Here is a 14,645-nt window from a genome sequence, read left to right as displayed (position 1 = left end):
ACAGGCAGTTTTGCTCCCTACCCATCCAGAGGGTGAAACAAAGCTCAAATCTGCTGCAACAGGACTAAGGAGGTGGCAGGAGAAGCGAAAGGTTTAGTGGGAAAGAGCCTGAGAGAAGGTGCAGCACCTTGGGGTGTTCTCCAGGGGATGCCCACACAGTTACAGTGACCAGAGCAGGGGGAGACAGACAGGAACGTCATCTGGAAGCAGAGGCGTGCGCAGCTCCTCGGTGCTCTGTTTGTACCGTACCTCTCAGCCGCTTTGGTTCTTTTGCTTTGCTCCTCCTCTATACTGGCCTTGCTCTGCTCTTTTTCCTCTTCTCCCAGCTCCTGGGCCTGCAGGTAAAAGCAAACAGCATGGGGTTTACTGGCTCCTTCACCAAAATAAACCTCTCAGGACCTTACAGCAGCTCTGCTGAGGGGCAGCTCTGGTCCTGCGCATCAGCGCTGAGCCCGGGGCCCCGACAGCATCCACGGGAACCTGCCAGCTCCCTGCCACACGTAACCAGCGTCCCAAACCATCCCAGGAACCCCAAACGTCACCCTGGCGGGAACGGTTCCTGCGGCGCGGGGCAGGCGCGGGAGCTCAGCTCTCCGGGCTGCGCGGGTTACGCTCTGGGGGTCACTTTTCCAGTAGCGAGCATGAGCTCCCTGCCAGCACTCAGCACTTTGGGCACAGGTTTGGTGTTGCCATGAGGGTCGTCTTGCATGTCCAGGTAACACTAAGCTCCCTGTAAAGTGCAGGGCAAAAACCTCCCACAGGAGGAATGTGAAGCATATGAAAGCGTGTCCCTGCAGCAGCACCAACAGGCGCTGCGCGGTTCATCTGGGGAGGGGAGGAACTTCCTTCTTCCCGCTGTCAGCCCCACTCGAGACACCAGCAAGGGCAGAACAGCCCATTCATAAATTCTCAGGGACCGCAGAAACAGCAGGTGAGCTCAGCCCTCGCCGTGCGGGAGCGCGCTGGAGCAGGGCCAAAAGTACATGGAATTAACACAGCAGTAATTTATGCAAATGTTCAGCAGAGCAAACAGCAGAAGGATTCCCTGCAAGTGCTGTCACCTTCCATCACATCAGCCCGGGCAGAGCCCCCCATGCCGCTCCCCCCGCCTCCCTCCTGCCCGCTGTAAATAACGGCTTCAGTTCCCCAGAACCGAGGGGCTCAGCACGTGTTTCCTGGCTTCGAAGGGGCTCTGTCACTGCCGCCTGTGAAACGAGAGAAGCCAGAAGACAGAGAACGAGACCTTCCTGGGAACAGCCATCACCCGCCACAGGGTAACGGGGCCGCTGCTGCGCCCCTGCGCAGGACAGGCCCTCCTGTGCCCGCGGAGCTGACAGAGCTGCTCTTCTCTCAAAACTGAGTATTTTGCCAGCATACCCCGTGCAAGACAAGCTCACTACGCATAGAAGTAAAGACATTCCTACGGAGTCCCACTTCAGACTAGCCTGACGCAAAAGAGCAGCCGCGGTTCTGCGGGGAGCCCCGTTCCAAATGCACCTCTCTGCTCGAGACAGGGCTGCGAGAAACTCCATGCGTAGCTGCTCCAGCGACACATTTGTATGCACAAGGACGGCGCTGCAGCGAGAGGCACAACGCAGCAGGCGTGTGTTTTGTTTTCCCTTCACATCTGATTACGCTCATTATGAGGCACGAGAGGACAGGTGTGTTCTCCAGACACAACCTTACAAACCGGATTGCTCCTCTCTGCTGGGCAGGTGGGGAGTTTGCCACTCAGGGTCTCCTCCGCGCCGGTGCATCGACTCACATTGACAGCAAGGCTGAGCGAAGCGCAGCTTCCCGCCTCTGCTCACTTTGTGTTTTGTGCAGCTACCTGCAGCTCATCTCTGCAGGAAAAACAACGCGCTGCTAGCACTGCTCTGACCCCTGACACTTACACATCGCTTCTGTTTGCCTCTGCGCCCATCGCGTGACCCTGTGATTAGTGCCCCACAATACGGTATTTTACCTGCGTGTTCGTGGGTCGCTCTCTGATCACACTCACCTTGCACGTGGGGCTGTCCAAGGCAGGAGACAGGACCTCCACACCCAGAACCTGCTCAGAAAGCCGACGCTGGAAGCCCAGGACCTGCAGAGGAAAGCAGAAAAGGATCAGGGTCCGATAAGCAAGCACAGGTTTTGCTAGAGATCCTGAGAGACCAGACAAAACCCTAACGCAGCTTGGAAGCCACGTCGGCACCCCACTGACAGCAAGTCTTCTGTAGCACTAGATATTTGAACACCTAGAAAGGACACAGGAGATGGCTACACCAATCTCAGGCCTGCATGCAAGCACAGGCAATATCTGCACTGCAGACAGACAGACAGACGGCTCCATTAGCGGCTCGACCAGCTTGCAGCTGGGTTTTCTGCGGCGGGGGCACAGGGCACCTCCAAGGCACGCAGCAGAGCCTCCCCCAAGCTCTCCTGCTCTCGTTTGCGATATTCTTGCACATTTGCTGATGTTTTTCCTGCAGTCAGCTCCTGCCGGTTGCCCACAAGCTATTCAGCTCCCGGCAGAGCCTCTGTGGTCCCTGCACTCGGCTGCACACAGAGCGTGTGCGCACACCTGCCCGTGAGCCAGCGCCGCGAACGGCACCGTTGGAGGCAGCAGCCCCTTGCCCGCACCGCCCGTGCTCCCACCGCCAAATAACGCCGCGTGCTGGCCGCGCTGCCCCGGCTCCCGCTGGCAGATGGCCGCGGCAGCTTCCTGCCCAGACGAGATGCTGATGGGCCTCTCCCCAGCCCAGGGCGGCCCTCCCATGTGCTCTGCCGTGGGGACCTCTGCGTCCCCCAGCCACCCCTCCGGAAACGCTGCTTAGCCCCTCAAAGCAGAACTTCTAGATTACTTACCCTTTTCCTATTTGCAATTATCTGAGCACAGTCCCAGCTCTAAGTGACCCACTTTTGCAGAGATGTTACCTCACGCACAGACAGCACCTGCTAAGCGTTGGTCGTTGCTTAGCAGGTAAGGAGTCGGGCAGCTGGACCACAAGAAGTGAGCCCAGCATCAGCTGGGGAACGTGACGCCCACACCCAGGGGACAAGGAGCCTTTAGCCACTCACCAGGGGCCGAATGGGCTCGCGGTCCGAGCGGCTGGAGACTGGCAAGTCCTCCTCACAGGCACTGGTCTCGGATGCCCTGGAAAGCTGAGAGGAGACATGTGTTACAGCCTGTCCACGTCTTACCCTGCGGCTGCACCGTGGCCAACCAGATCACAACTGACACCGGGAAGACAAACCTGGCCTCTGTAACACAGGGAAAAACAGGTGACAGAGCATCTTGGGAGAGACAGGAAGGGTGTCACCCACAAGACAAGCACAAACACCACCTCACAGAGACACAGGACTGCGGAAGGAGAGCAGGGGGAGACGGGACTGGGGAGGGCAGGGAAGTGCTCTCCAGATATCCCCCACAAAAGGCACTTGGTCACTGTCTCATTCCTTCTGCAAGGATCCCTGCAGCGCCGAGAACTCCCCAGCCCGCACACAGAACCTTGATCTCAGACAGATTTTACCAGTGCAGCTCTCCCAGTGCAGTGAGGACTGCTGTGTGCCCAGGGTGGTGACACAGCGTGTCCCCGTCCCACGCAGCCCGGTGACCGCGGCAGCGCCGCACACACACACACACAGCAAGCGCCAGGCGTCCGTACACCAACACCGGCGAGTTCTCCAGGACAGGGCATGTTTATCAGGCTCAGCTTTACAGCTTATTGTTTCTTAAAGACATCACCCACCAGTGTAACCAGGAAAATCACCCCAACCAGCAGGAAGGAAGCCGAATTGGAGATCATTTTTCAGATCGTGTATTCTAACGTTTTTGAAAGACACTGACCAAGAGTGGACGGCGTGTGTCTGCCTGGCAGCCCAGTCACAGGACCAGGCCATGAACCATCCGCGCCTTTGACACTTGTGCTGGTTTGACTGGAATGAGTTCATTTTCCTCCATGCAGCTGGAAACCTCTTTTTCATAGCTAGCTCCCTCGCTGTTTGGATTCAGTTTGAGAGCGAGAAGATAACACCCCAGGACAGAGTTAACGTTTCTAATCATTACTGCCTGCCAAGGACATTTTCTGAGTGCTCTGCGCCAGGTGTGGAGCAGCTGGGAAGGGGACATGGATGGGGCAGCCCTCAACTGACATCCAGACCGATCAATAACAATATTCCATGCTTTGTATTGAAGGACAGTTGAGATCTTCCAGCTGACTCTTGGTGTGGTTTGGCTTTGTTGTTGGTTTTTTTGAGTTGGGACAGAGACCTGCTCAGGGGTTTCTTTACTTCAGCCTTTCACCATCCTGCTCTTTTGCAGCAGCCTCAGGGTCTTTCTGCCTTTTTATTTTATTTCCATTTATTATTAGCAGTATATTGGTGTTATTGTGTTATTTTATTAACTTGTGTGTTTATCTCAACACACAAGTCTCTCTCTTCCATTTCAGTTCTCTCCCCTCTTTGTGGGGAGGAGGTGGAGGGAACAAGTGGCTCTCCTGGCTATAGTGCTCACTGGGGTTAAACCACAACACCACCTGATGGTTGTTCTCCTGCCAGAGACACTGCGGTTCAACCACCCTCGTCCCGGAGCGCTGGAAAGGCAGGGGGCAGACCGGGAGGGGCTGGGGGCACTGCCGCCCTTCCCCGCTCCCACCTCCCCGCCACATCCTCCCGGAGCTGCCAGCACCGCGGCTGGCAGCTCGCTCGGCGCCCGGGCCCCGTTTCTGCATAAGCTGAGAGAAACAACAGAAGGAGAGAAACAAAGCAGCGCGGACAGCTGGGCTCGGTGTGAGCTCCATTGCGAAACCCGCTTGCTCGGTACAGATGGCAGCACGGGAAGCTGAGACTTATTTCTCCTCCAAGACTCAAAACATGCGTGACGGTCCAGGGGTTGTGCCTGTCGCCTGCCTTGGACAGCACTTGTGGTCTGCATAAGGGAATGATTTCCTAGCTGGGTACTAAAGGTACCAGATCTGGGAAGTCTGAGCACTTGTGACCCCCAGGAGCACCCTGCTGAACAGAAAATAAGCGCCCAAAGAGCTCTCCTGAACCAGGGCCGTGCAGAGCAAGGGGAACAGCCGCAGCCGCTTGCCCCCAAACGCGGTGCAGGCAGGCAGGTCTCTTACTTGGCCAGCATCCCGCCTGCTGCCTGTTTGCACATCAGCTGCCGCCTCTCCCCTCGTCTCGTGCGCCGTCTCTTCTCCCCGGGACGCGGTGCGGGCGGCAGCAGCCGGGCTCGCCAGCCCATCCGCCGCAGCCGCTGGAGACGCCAGCGCAGGGAGCCCAGGAGCGCCGGGCACGTCCGTCCCTGCCGCACCGTGTTCGCCCAGAGACCGCGGCACCTCGGCGGCTGCAGAGACGTCACCTTCCTCCTCCAGGCCCCCCGGCAGCTCCCCATCGGCCTCCTCGTCCGCGCCGGACAGGCCGCTGCCAGCATCGCCGGGAAGGACGGCACCGGGACTCGGAGGGCACGCGGCAGCAGAATCCAAGGAAGAATCTCGCCCCTCTTCAGCGTATCTTGACTTTAAAGACTCCCTCTAGGCAGCAAGTCAAACACGGTTATAGCTACAACATGCCTGACCCCTCGGGGGGATGCAGGGGTCAGGAACAGCATGGGTTCTCCTACAGCCAGAAGCAAAACTGCAACGCTTTGGGTGACTTCAAGACCAGTTTGACTTCATACAGTCCCCTTCAAAGACAAGGAACTTCATGAAGATAAACACATTCACCTCCTAGGCTCGGACTTTTTGTATTCGTGAGGTCTCAGCAGAGCGGACCCATTGATGCTTCCACATCAAAGCGGTTTTGTGAGAGATGGAAGTTTGCAAGAGACTATTACTGGACATTTAACTTCTGCCTGAAACGATAAGCAGAGAAGAGCAGGCTGGAAGCAATCAGCTCACCTTCCAGGGGGACAAACTGGAGGGCACGCAGGGACTGAAGCCACCGCCGGGCCCAGAGCCAGGCCTGGCTAACGCCTGGCTAACGACCGAGGAACGGCAGAACCCACGGGCCTTGGGGGAAAACAGAACATTCCCAGATTACAGCTGAGTCACCCAAAGGTTCCACTGCCTCCCCCAGCAGCGCGGAGGCCACAACACTCACAACGAAAAGCGCAATAGCCAGGAAGAGCAGGAAAAGGTTCCCTCATCAGTATGCAAACAAAACTGCTCACAGGTCCCACTTTCTCGCTGTTTTATTAATGCCGGGGTGTCTTGGCAAATGTTAGCTGCATCCTGTGTACAGCGTGTACCACACACAGACCGCATATTTTAATGGTGTATTTTTATCAAAGTGCAACTGGAATGCTGTCAGCTCTAAACCCGGAGCTGCGGCAAACTGAAAGAACATCCTCTAGCACATCGCTTATCTGAACAACCTTCTCAGGGCTGAGACAGCCATCCATCAGACTGGAGATGAGGACAGAGAAACCAAATCGCTGGGTTCTTTCTTAAAAACCACGCTTCAGAGCCTCACCTGCAATCCTCTGAGTAATAAATGAAAGTTTATGGCCCCTTTCCAGCTCTGTGCCTGGTTAGCAGAGGTTCACAACACATCACTGACTCACCAGCCAGCCACGCAAGGCTCCACAGAGCCCTCGGTAATATCCTTATTCCAGACCTCACCTGGGTAGCGTTTGCCCTTGGTTTTTCTGTTTACACCTCTCTCTATGCACGTAATACCAGCGAATGAAAGAAACCAAGCAACTATCCACACCAGAGCACTAGAAGCTGCCTAGGGCATGCAAAGCTTCAGTGACACGGCGCAAGCAGGCCCGTGATGTCACCCATCACCTCTGCCAGGCTGGCCGGCTCCTCCGCGGGACCCCTGTGCTGCTGGGCTGGGGCTGCGGCCGCCTCGGCCGACCGCGTGCCGCGGCTCCCCTCCTCCGCTCGGCCCTTCTCCTGCTGGGTAACGCAGCCGCTAGCGAGAGCCCCGGCACCGTCCTGAGCTGGTCGGGTCACCCCCCTGCGACAGGTCACCCCCCTGCGACAGGTCACCCCCCATGCACCCGGAGCCGAGAGCTCTCCAGATCCCCAAACATCAACCTGCTGCTGCTCTGCAGGCTCTACCGAGGCTGCTCCTGCTGGCAGCTCAGTGAACTCGCTGTCCTACCGCACTCATCGTCAAGAGAGTTTCCCCTCGTGTCCAGCAGAAATCTCCCCGCAAGTAAGTTGTAGGGTTTGTTACACAAATCCTTCCCTTCTCTCCATTTTGTATGGAGCTGGAGAGTGGCTCCGGCTCATTCACAGGAATGCCTTGCTACTGCCATCTCATGGAACTACAGCCGAATTAGATTTTGCAGCAGGGCACTAGTATCTTACCAGGACTACGATATCGCCCATCTGAGTCAACACAGCCTGGCCGCAATTGCTATTTTATAACAGATTCCTCGAGCCCTGGCGCAGCACTGAAGTGCCAAGACAGCCCTTTGTTCCTGGACACATTAACATTTTGGTGACGAATTGGGCCCCGACAGGCTGCTTGTTGTTTGGCAATGAGAGTCAGGCCTTTCTTTCTGACATCCACTTTAGCATAAGCCCTTGCTGTTTCTGCCCAGCATTGTGAACAGATTCTCCAGCAAAGCACTTTACAGCTTAATTTTTGTATGCTGTGAAAAGGATAAGGGAAATACTGTAAAACACTTTAAAAGAAATTAATTTGCCTTTCAGATACTGGAACAGAATTTTCCAAGCAGTGACAGAGGATTAACATCAGCACAAGCAGTCGGGCCAAATCACCAGAGCTGCTTGCAACGCGCTTCCCTTTGTGCCCTTGTCATCCTAAGCCTGATCACTGCTAAGAAAGCGCAGGCAAAATGCACACCCGTGGGGAAAGGAAAGCGTCTGCGTAGGGCTGTGTGTGTACAGAGCTCTTCGCTGATGCTCTGTCTGAGCCACGGAGCTTCTCAGCAGTGCAAGGAGAAAACAAACAGGTTTTAGGCTGCCACAGAAAAGCGGCCACACGGAAGCTTCTACAACCCTTGTGGAACTGAGTGAAGTGCAGGAGTGGTGCTCGCAGGGTGTATCCCCCTCTCCTCTCATCACAGCTCGCTGAGAACGAGCGTTATTTCTTCTGCTGTCCCTGCAGACCCCACCTGGGCTCCTGTCCCTCGGGCCCCTCTCCTGGTTGCCCAGCCCCTCTCCTGCCCACCTCGTCACCCGCCGTCTCACCTCCGAGTCAAAGCTGCCGCCCAGGGCGCTGATGTCCACGTGCAGGTTTTTCAGCAGTCTCGCTGTCCCGTGGAGGCTCTAAAGGAATTAAAAAGAAAGATGGGCAACACTGAGTCGTGACCTCTGCAATCCCACAGACCACACAGGAGGAACTGGGGGCTCCTAATCAGCGAAACAAGGCAGAGCCACAGCAATGCACCAAGGCAGCACGGCTACAGCCAATTCATTCTGCAATCACACTGTGGCAGACATTGATTTATGGGGAGCATACAAGGAGAAAACAGGATTAGATACTTCTAGGTGACCAAACACAGAGGAAACACAGCACAATTTAAGGCCCATAGTCAAACGGAGCAGCCCTGGTCGCTCAGCTCTACCAGGGAGCATCAGTTGCTCATTCCTCGAGGCTTCCCGCGCTGCGGTCACCCACACGCGTTAGGAGCCACGGCACACCGATACCTCATCGTCGCTGTCCTCTTCCTTCCTCGCTCGCTCCGCGGCCGCGGTGTCTGCGGAGCCGTGCCCGGGGAAGCCCGGCAGCCCCTTGCTGCGGGTGGGGGGCTCACAGGTCTGCGCTGGCTGCGGAGAGAGGGGGTGAGAGCGCGGCCGAGAGCGGCGCCCGCAGCGCCCGTTCACCCCGACCGCCCGGAACCAGCGCTCGCAACCACCACGGCGAGACCTCCCTGCGCGAGAAGAAAACCCCCAAAGCTGCTGGTTTCTACAATGTTTTGCACACATTGGTTTGTTTTCCTTTAAAAGATCACTTTGTCACCACTTCACATGTTTGTTGTGTTGACCCAAAGGTCAGATTCTGTAAATCATTCAACGGGATAGTAAACCTCACATTCATTCAAAAAAAATGGTCTTCTGGGTTTTTTTTTTTATATTCTCAAATGCTTGAGTGAAAATATTTATTAGCCTACATTAGCTGTACTGTGTGTCCTGCTTCATTTGGACACAGATCAAAGTTCTACTAAAATGAACCTAACAGACTTTTACCCCTTCAACAGCAATTAAAATGATTCTTTAAATCTGCTAAACATAGAAGAAAGCTCAAATTTATCACCGAGCCCCCTAGAAATAGCAAAAGAGAATAAATGCAGTGAAAGATGGAGAACAGAAGCAGCTTTTTTAACTGACAAAAGCATGTCGGAAGTGCGGAGCGGTCAGGACGCTGACACCGAAGCCTCCCGGCCCCCCGTGCCCGCAGGGGTCTCCGCAGCCTCACCTGTGTCCCTGCGGCCGCTCCGCAGCCCCGCGGGCTGCCCGGCTCCCAGCCCGGTGGCCGCAGGACGCTGGCCGGGGCCGGCAGCCCGCGCAGCGGAGCCAGGGTCCCCACGGTGCCCAGGGGCGCCAGGACGGGCGATGGCAGCGAGCCTGAGGGCTGGAGCAGAGGGGACATGCTCATGTTGGGAAGGGACACAGCGCTCCCTGCCCATGCCGAGCCCACCACCACCCAAAACCTGCTGTGGGACCTCCCACCCAGCAGCCCCCCCTGCCCCCGCACACAGGAAAAACCAGTGTGCGCTTGTCCAAAACCGAGGTGAGAGAACAGCAGCAGCCCCACGAGCTCACGCACCCCCACACCCCCAAGAGAGGCTCCTTCCCAGCACCACACACCCGGGACAACCAGCACACCCCCGCCTGTCCGCCCCCCCTGCTCTGCCAAACTAGTGAGTAGGAGCCACTCCAATGGCAACGAACCTCCTCCTCTCCACACGCAGCAACTACCACCTCTCTTTAGACCAAAAGCTGCTTCCTCACCTCGCACCAGGGGAAGAGTGACGGGCAGAAAGCACCACATCTGTACAGAGCTCCTGAATACACCTGTCCCTCCCAAAGCACAGGGAGCGCCACCCAGCACCCTCCCCTCTGAGCAACGCACACTCGACATCTCCAGCTCTCCTCACCCGGAGAGGCAACCGTTCCACCTGACCTCGTGGAATCCCCCACCCGAGCCGTCCCACCCTGCAATCGCTGCACAGGTGAAGCCAGCAGCAAACCACGCCAGGATTTTGTCCATAGCGTGCTGGTACAGCCAAGTGTGCATTCGCAAATCACCGCTCCTGTACTCCGTGCCCGTGCAACGTTACAGACTGAAAGCAGTTAATTCACACACATGCTGAGGGATGGGGAGAGGGAGATGAATATGCACTGATCCTTCTTCCACCAAGTCCCTGCCACAGCAACACTAACAGAATAAATCACACATTCTGGGCTTCACTAATTATATTCTACAGATGGCCATTAACTACATGTACAGTACAGAGGATGTTAGCTGTCCTTCAGCAAAGATAAACTCCCTTCCCTCAGGCTAATTAAAACTTTCAGGCTAATCTGCAGTTTATCTGATATTTATAGGCACAGTTCTTATCAGCTAACCGAGCGCTACCACATGCTGGGACTTGGAGACCTGAGCTCGCGGGGTGCTGGAGCCTCAGCTGGGCACCAGCCGCAGAGCAAAGCGATTCATTAACATTACACACAGTGGCCCTTCTGGTTTTTGTTCTTTAGAACCAGAGATTGGGTAAATTCTTATTTGATTGAGGCAACTACTTCGACAGACAAACCAACCTGGAACATTCTTCCCAGTGAAGGGCAGGATCCTGCTATAAGCAGAGGGAAAATGTTGGGCAAACTAGAGAAAAACAGCCCGGCTTTTCCCAGAAGGGGAAAGGGACGCTTCTGGTTGGGCCCTCACAGCTGTGAGCCACCTCGCTATCCTAAGAGCACAGCAGCCCTGGTCCAGGACTAAACTGCGCTCAGACAAGTCAGTACTGCGCCTGCCTGCAAAACCAGGGGCTGGAACCAGGGGGGATGTGCCAAGGCATTCAAACTTCTTCCTGTTTCTCTTTCATTTCAGAGGGAAGAGTCCATCTCTCAAGGCACTGGACTGCCACATCTGCTTATGCGACCTGCAACGGGATGTTTTTCCCCATTTTCTCCTGAAGATTAGCTTAGAAAGTTTGGCCCCCTCGCTTCTCCAGAAGTGCTTACAATGGAAGGGCTGTCAAAGGACTCACTCCTACCTCAGTCCCACCTGCTCCTTCAGCAGCACCTTGGCAGCGGGGCAGCGTGTCTGTGGTCTCTGGAGGGGCTGCAGAGCAGGTCTCCAGCACAACATCGCGAGCGTCTCCTCCTGCATCTGCTCCTACTGCCACCAGCTTCAGGTCCTTTCTCTCCACTCTGCCAGGGATCTCACCTCGGCCGTACACACCGATGGCTTGACCCAAAGTCTCATCCCGCACTCGTGTCTCATTGCTGTTCCCAGATACTTTGCCAAGGGCTCTCAGCTCTTCCTGGGCATGTGGACCATCGGCCATGTCCTGCAAACTCCAGTCATCTGTGAGATCAGAAATGGCATCAGAAAGAGCCATTTCATTGTTCCTGCAGTAAAGGCTTGCTTTCCCTCTGGCTCGCAATGTGTCTGCTCTTCTTTCTGCGTCTTCATCTGGTCCTGTGGCGCTCTCTCTGGCTGAGAAGTGATGATCAGCATTACGGACACACTCACCCATCATGTCTTCCACATTCCACTTTGCATTCAGCTCTTCATCCTCAGAGAGTGGGACTTGGTCTTCAAGGACCTCTAGCAGAGTTTTGACATTCTTAGAGCCTTGTGAACACGTTTTCTTTGACACACAGAGAGGTTGCACTGGTTGTCTAACCTCCAAATCAGACTCCAAGTCAGAGGACTCGAGACAGAGGTCTCCTTGCACTTCTAAAGGTGTCTCTGGGTGCCGCTGCATGTCTACGTCCGAGCCGCTAGGAGAGAGGCCTTCTTCTGAAGGTTCCTCCGCATCAGGCAAGGTCTGATGGCGCGCTCTGCTGAACTTTGGGACAAGCAGAGGAGGTGGTTCGTTGGGCCACGTGCCTGCAAACAGTCTCCCCGAATCACCGACGTCTGCTGGTGTCCCCTGGCCTTCCTCTCCACCCTGGCTATCGGGGTCGGGCTGGGGACTCTCCTGCTGGGAGCAGAGGGGCACAGGGCATCGGACTAACGGGTGCTGCAGGGAGAACGCATGGCTGCATTCCCCAGGTAGATAAATATTCCAAATAACTACAACATAACGCTATGCACCCTTCTCTATCTAAAGTACAGGTGTATATACCTCTTTAACACACAGTTTACATATGAGTAAGTGTGTAAGTTTTTGAGCACTTGGCATTACATGTATACATAGGAAAGAAAACAGAGGAGGGAATGATTTTCTGTCACCTGGGACACAAAGGGAACTTGGTTACGCTTGCAGATGCCAACAGCAAAGCAGACTGACCTCGCACGCCTAAACCCACTTCACTGCCCGTATATAACACCGCACACGGACACCGCATCAACGCCGCCTGTCCTCTGCAAGGAAGGAAATCCCCACAGTGCCCCCAATATCTGCTGAGAACAGCGCCAGCACCCTTGGCTGGTGCCACATCCTGCTCAGTAACAGCACCACAGGGCTGGGGCACCCCCTACTTGCAGGGCATCCTTCTAAACCAAAACCTCTCAATTTCGGTGGGTCTGCAACCCCACTTCTGTTGGATTTTCATTCAGCTCACAGCCCTGCTGGACAGGACCCCTTGCCAGGAGATCGCTGTTCCGATCCCAAAGCAGCAGCGGCACAGGATCACCCTCAGCTCACAGCCACTCACAGCAGCACCGCCAACAGCAGAGCCTACTCACGGTGGGTCGCTTCTCCTTCTTGTCCTTCTTCTCTTTCTTGTCTTTCTTCTTTTTCTTGTCTTTCTTCTTCTTCAAGCTGCCAGACGCCAGCAGCTTCTCCCGCTCCTGAACGACGAGCTTTTTGTAGTGGTCATCACAGGGGTGGTCCCACATGGACTCGCCGTTGGCGAAGTTGAAGTAGTAGATGTCACCAGTGACATGCTGGCTGCAGGGCAGGAACAGCACCGGGGGGAAATCAGGACCTCCCGCCCACAGGGAGCGGGTGGGTTGTGGCTTCACCCCCTGCTCTGCCACCCACACGGGCAGCACCGGGCAGGGATCTGCGAGAACCTCACCAGGGCTTCCACTCGGGGGGCAACGGGGCCACGATGCCCTCCCTGGCCAGCCACATCAGCTCCGGCTCCTTCTCAGGGTCAATCCCGATCTCCCGTGCATAGTCCTGGACTTCTAGAAGAGCACAAGAGGGGTCTGTGGAGACGGCCTGTACCTGGCGCTACGCAACCACGCCAACCTGCTCAGCTGAAGGATAGGGCACAAGGGAAACACTGATCCTGAAAGGAAGGTGCTCAAAGCTGCCAACAGGGCCCTGTGTGAGCAAGTCTACTACGTCCCGCCAGGCTGGTGAAGCAGGGAGGTGGACTATAAAACGGCCCTTGTCCTTGCAACCAAAAAGCTCTGCATTCTATAAAATCCTATTTACCCCCCCCACCCATGCCCTCCCAGTTCCTGTCTTCTTAATACACCTAGAAGTGACTCGCGTGCTTGAATCTCGTGTTGCAGCCTCTGAGAGGACAGACGTCATTACCTTGCTCGCTGGGAACATACATCTCATCGTAGTTTTCTTCTAGGATGAGCTGGTCGCCGATGCGCGTCATCGCTCCCGCCATGGCTCCCCGCGCCTGCCAGCGGGAAGGAAGCGACACAAAGTCACAGCGAGCAGCTCTCCCTTCCCAGAGGACAAATCACCTGGAGCAAGATCATCACACCCGCCTGTAACCAAACCTCAGCTGCCCCTTCGCCTTGCCCTGTCCTCAGCCCGCCCCGTATTTATAACTCTTATGTAAAGCCAGTCTCAGAAGCCACAATTAATCCTGGCAGTTTCCAGGCAAATATATCCTTGGGACACACTAAACCAAAACAGCCCCACGGAACTCGCACCGCTCCCCCTCCCAAACGTGCCCAATTAAGCACAGGGATGGGGGGAACAGACTCCAGACAGTCTGCTCTTGTTTTCCTCCAGCACAGCGCTGTCTCAGCTCTTTCCTCATCCTGAAGTCATGGCAGGGAGAACAATTATGCACTAATTCTTCTCTTTGAGACGCCCCCTCCCCACACCCGCACATGCCAAGGGGCACCAGCCCAGAGCCCCGGACACACCGGGCTTACGAGGGCGAGACAGAGTCTTCGTTAACAGGACATAACATGTTAAAAAAGCCCTTTTCACCCGTGTCGCGCCTGCACGGGCACGACAAACACGCAGCCTGCAGCGCCCGCACCGCCCCCGGCCCCGCGGCGGCTGCTCCCGCCGGCACTAACGGCTCCGGGAGGGAGAAAGGAGGACGGGACGGCGCAGCTCCCCGCAGCCTCCCCGCCCCGAGCGGGACCGGCCGCCCCGGCGCTCCCGCTGCTCACCGCTTGCGGCGCCGGGGCCGCTCAGCGGGGCCGCGGGCGGAGCCGCCGCCCGTTCGCCGCTTCTATGGACGCCCGCGCGTTGCCCGCGCTCGCCGCCACTGCTTCCGGGTTCCAACCGCCGTGGCAACGGCACGAGCAACGGCCGCTTAAACACCATTGGGCGGTGCGGAGCGGCCCGGTGC

The 14,645-nt window shown here is 56.3% G+C and overlaps 1 protein-coding gene across 11 annotated transcripts in view; it reads right to left on the bottom strand.

Annotated features, from left to right (window-relative positions):
- Positions 1 to 14,595, bottom strand: part of CEP164 (centrosomal protein 164) — a 28,791-nt gene extending 14,196 nt beyond the window's left edge. For 2 of the 11 annotated variants that reach the window (XM_065040151.1, XM_065040156.1), the window contains exons 1-13: positions 14,464 to 14,595; positions 13,637 to 13,730; positions 13,167 to 13,278; positions 12,832 to 13,036; positions 11,189 to 12,121; positions 9,388 to 9,543; positions 8,619 to 8,738; positions 8,160 to 8,237; positions 6,780 to 6,893; positions 5,112 to 5,522; positions 3,064 to 3,147; positions 2,003 to 2,086; positions 250 to 335 (exon numbers count right to left, since the gene is read on the bottom strand). In XM_065040151.1, the coding sequence (XP_064896223.1) occupies positions 250 to 335; positions 2,003 to 2,086; positions 3,064 to 3,147; positions 5,112 to 5,522; positions 6,780 to 6,893; positions 8,160 to 8,237; positions 8,619 to 8,738; positions 9,388 to 9,543; positions 11,189 to 12,121; positions 12,832 to 13,036; positions 13,167 to 13,278; positions 13,637 to 13,718 (2,465 nt within the window). In that variant the 5' untranslated portion in view covers positions 13,719 to 13,730; positions 14,464 to 14,595. Of the gene's footprint in view, positions 1 to 249; positions 336 to 2,002; positions 2,087 to 3,063; positions 3,148 to 5,111; positions 5,523 to 5,888; positions 6,000 to 6,779; positions 6,894 to 8,159; positions 8,238 to 8,618; positions 8,739 to 9,387; positions 9,544 to 11,188; positions 12,122 to 12,831; positions 13,037 to 13,166; positions 13,279 to 13,636; positions 13,798 to 14,208; positions 14,426 to 14,463 lie in introns of those variants that run through there. The other 9 variants (XM_065040159.1, XM_065040154.1, XM_065040155.1 and 6 more) reach the window with 9 other exon arrangements.
- Between the last annotated feature and the right edge of the window lie 50 nt (positions 14,596 to 14,645).

This window comes from Columba livia, chromosome 24, assembly GCF_036013475.1.
Source record: "Columba livia isolate bColLiv1 breed racing homer chromosome 24, bColLiv1.pat.W.v2, whole genome shotgun sequence".
Classification (NCBI taxonomy): domain Eukaryota; kingdom Metazoa; phylum Chordata; class Aves; order Columbiformes; family Columbidae; genus Columba; species Columba livia.
This window is presented reverse-complemented; position numbering and strand designations above follow the sequence as displayed.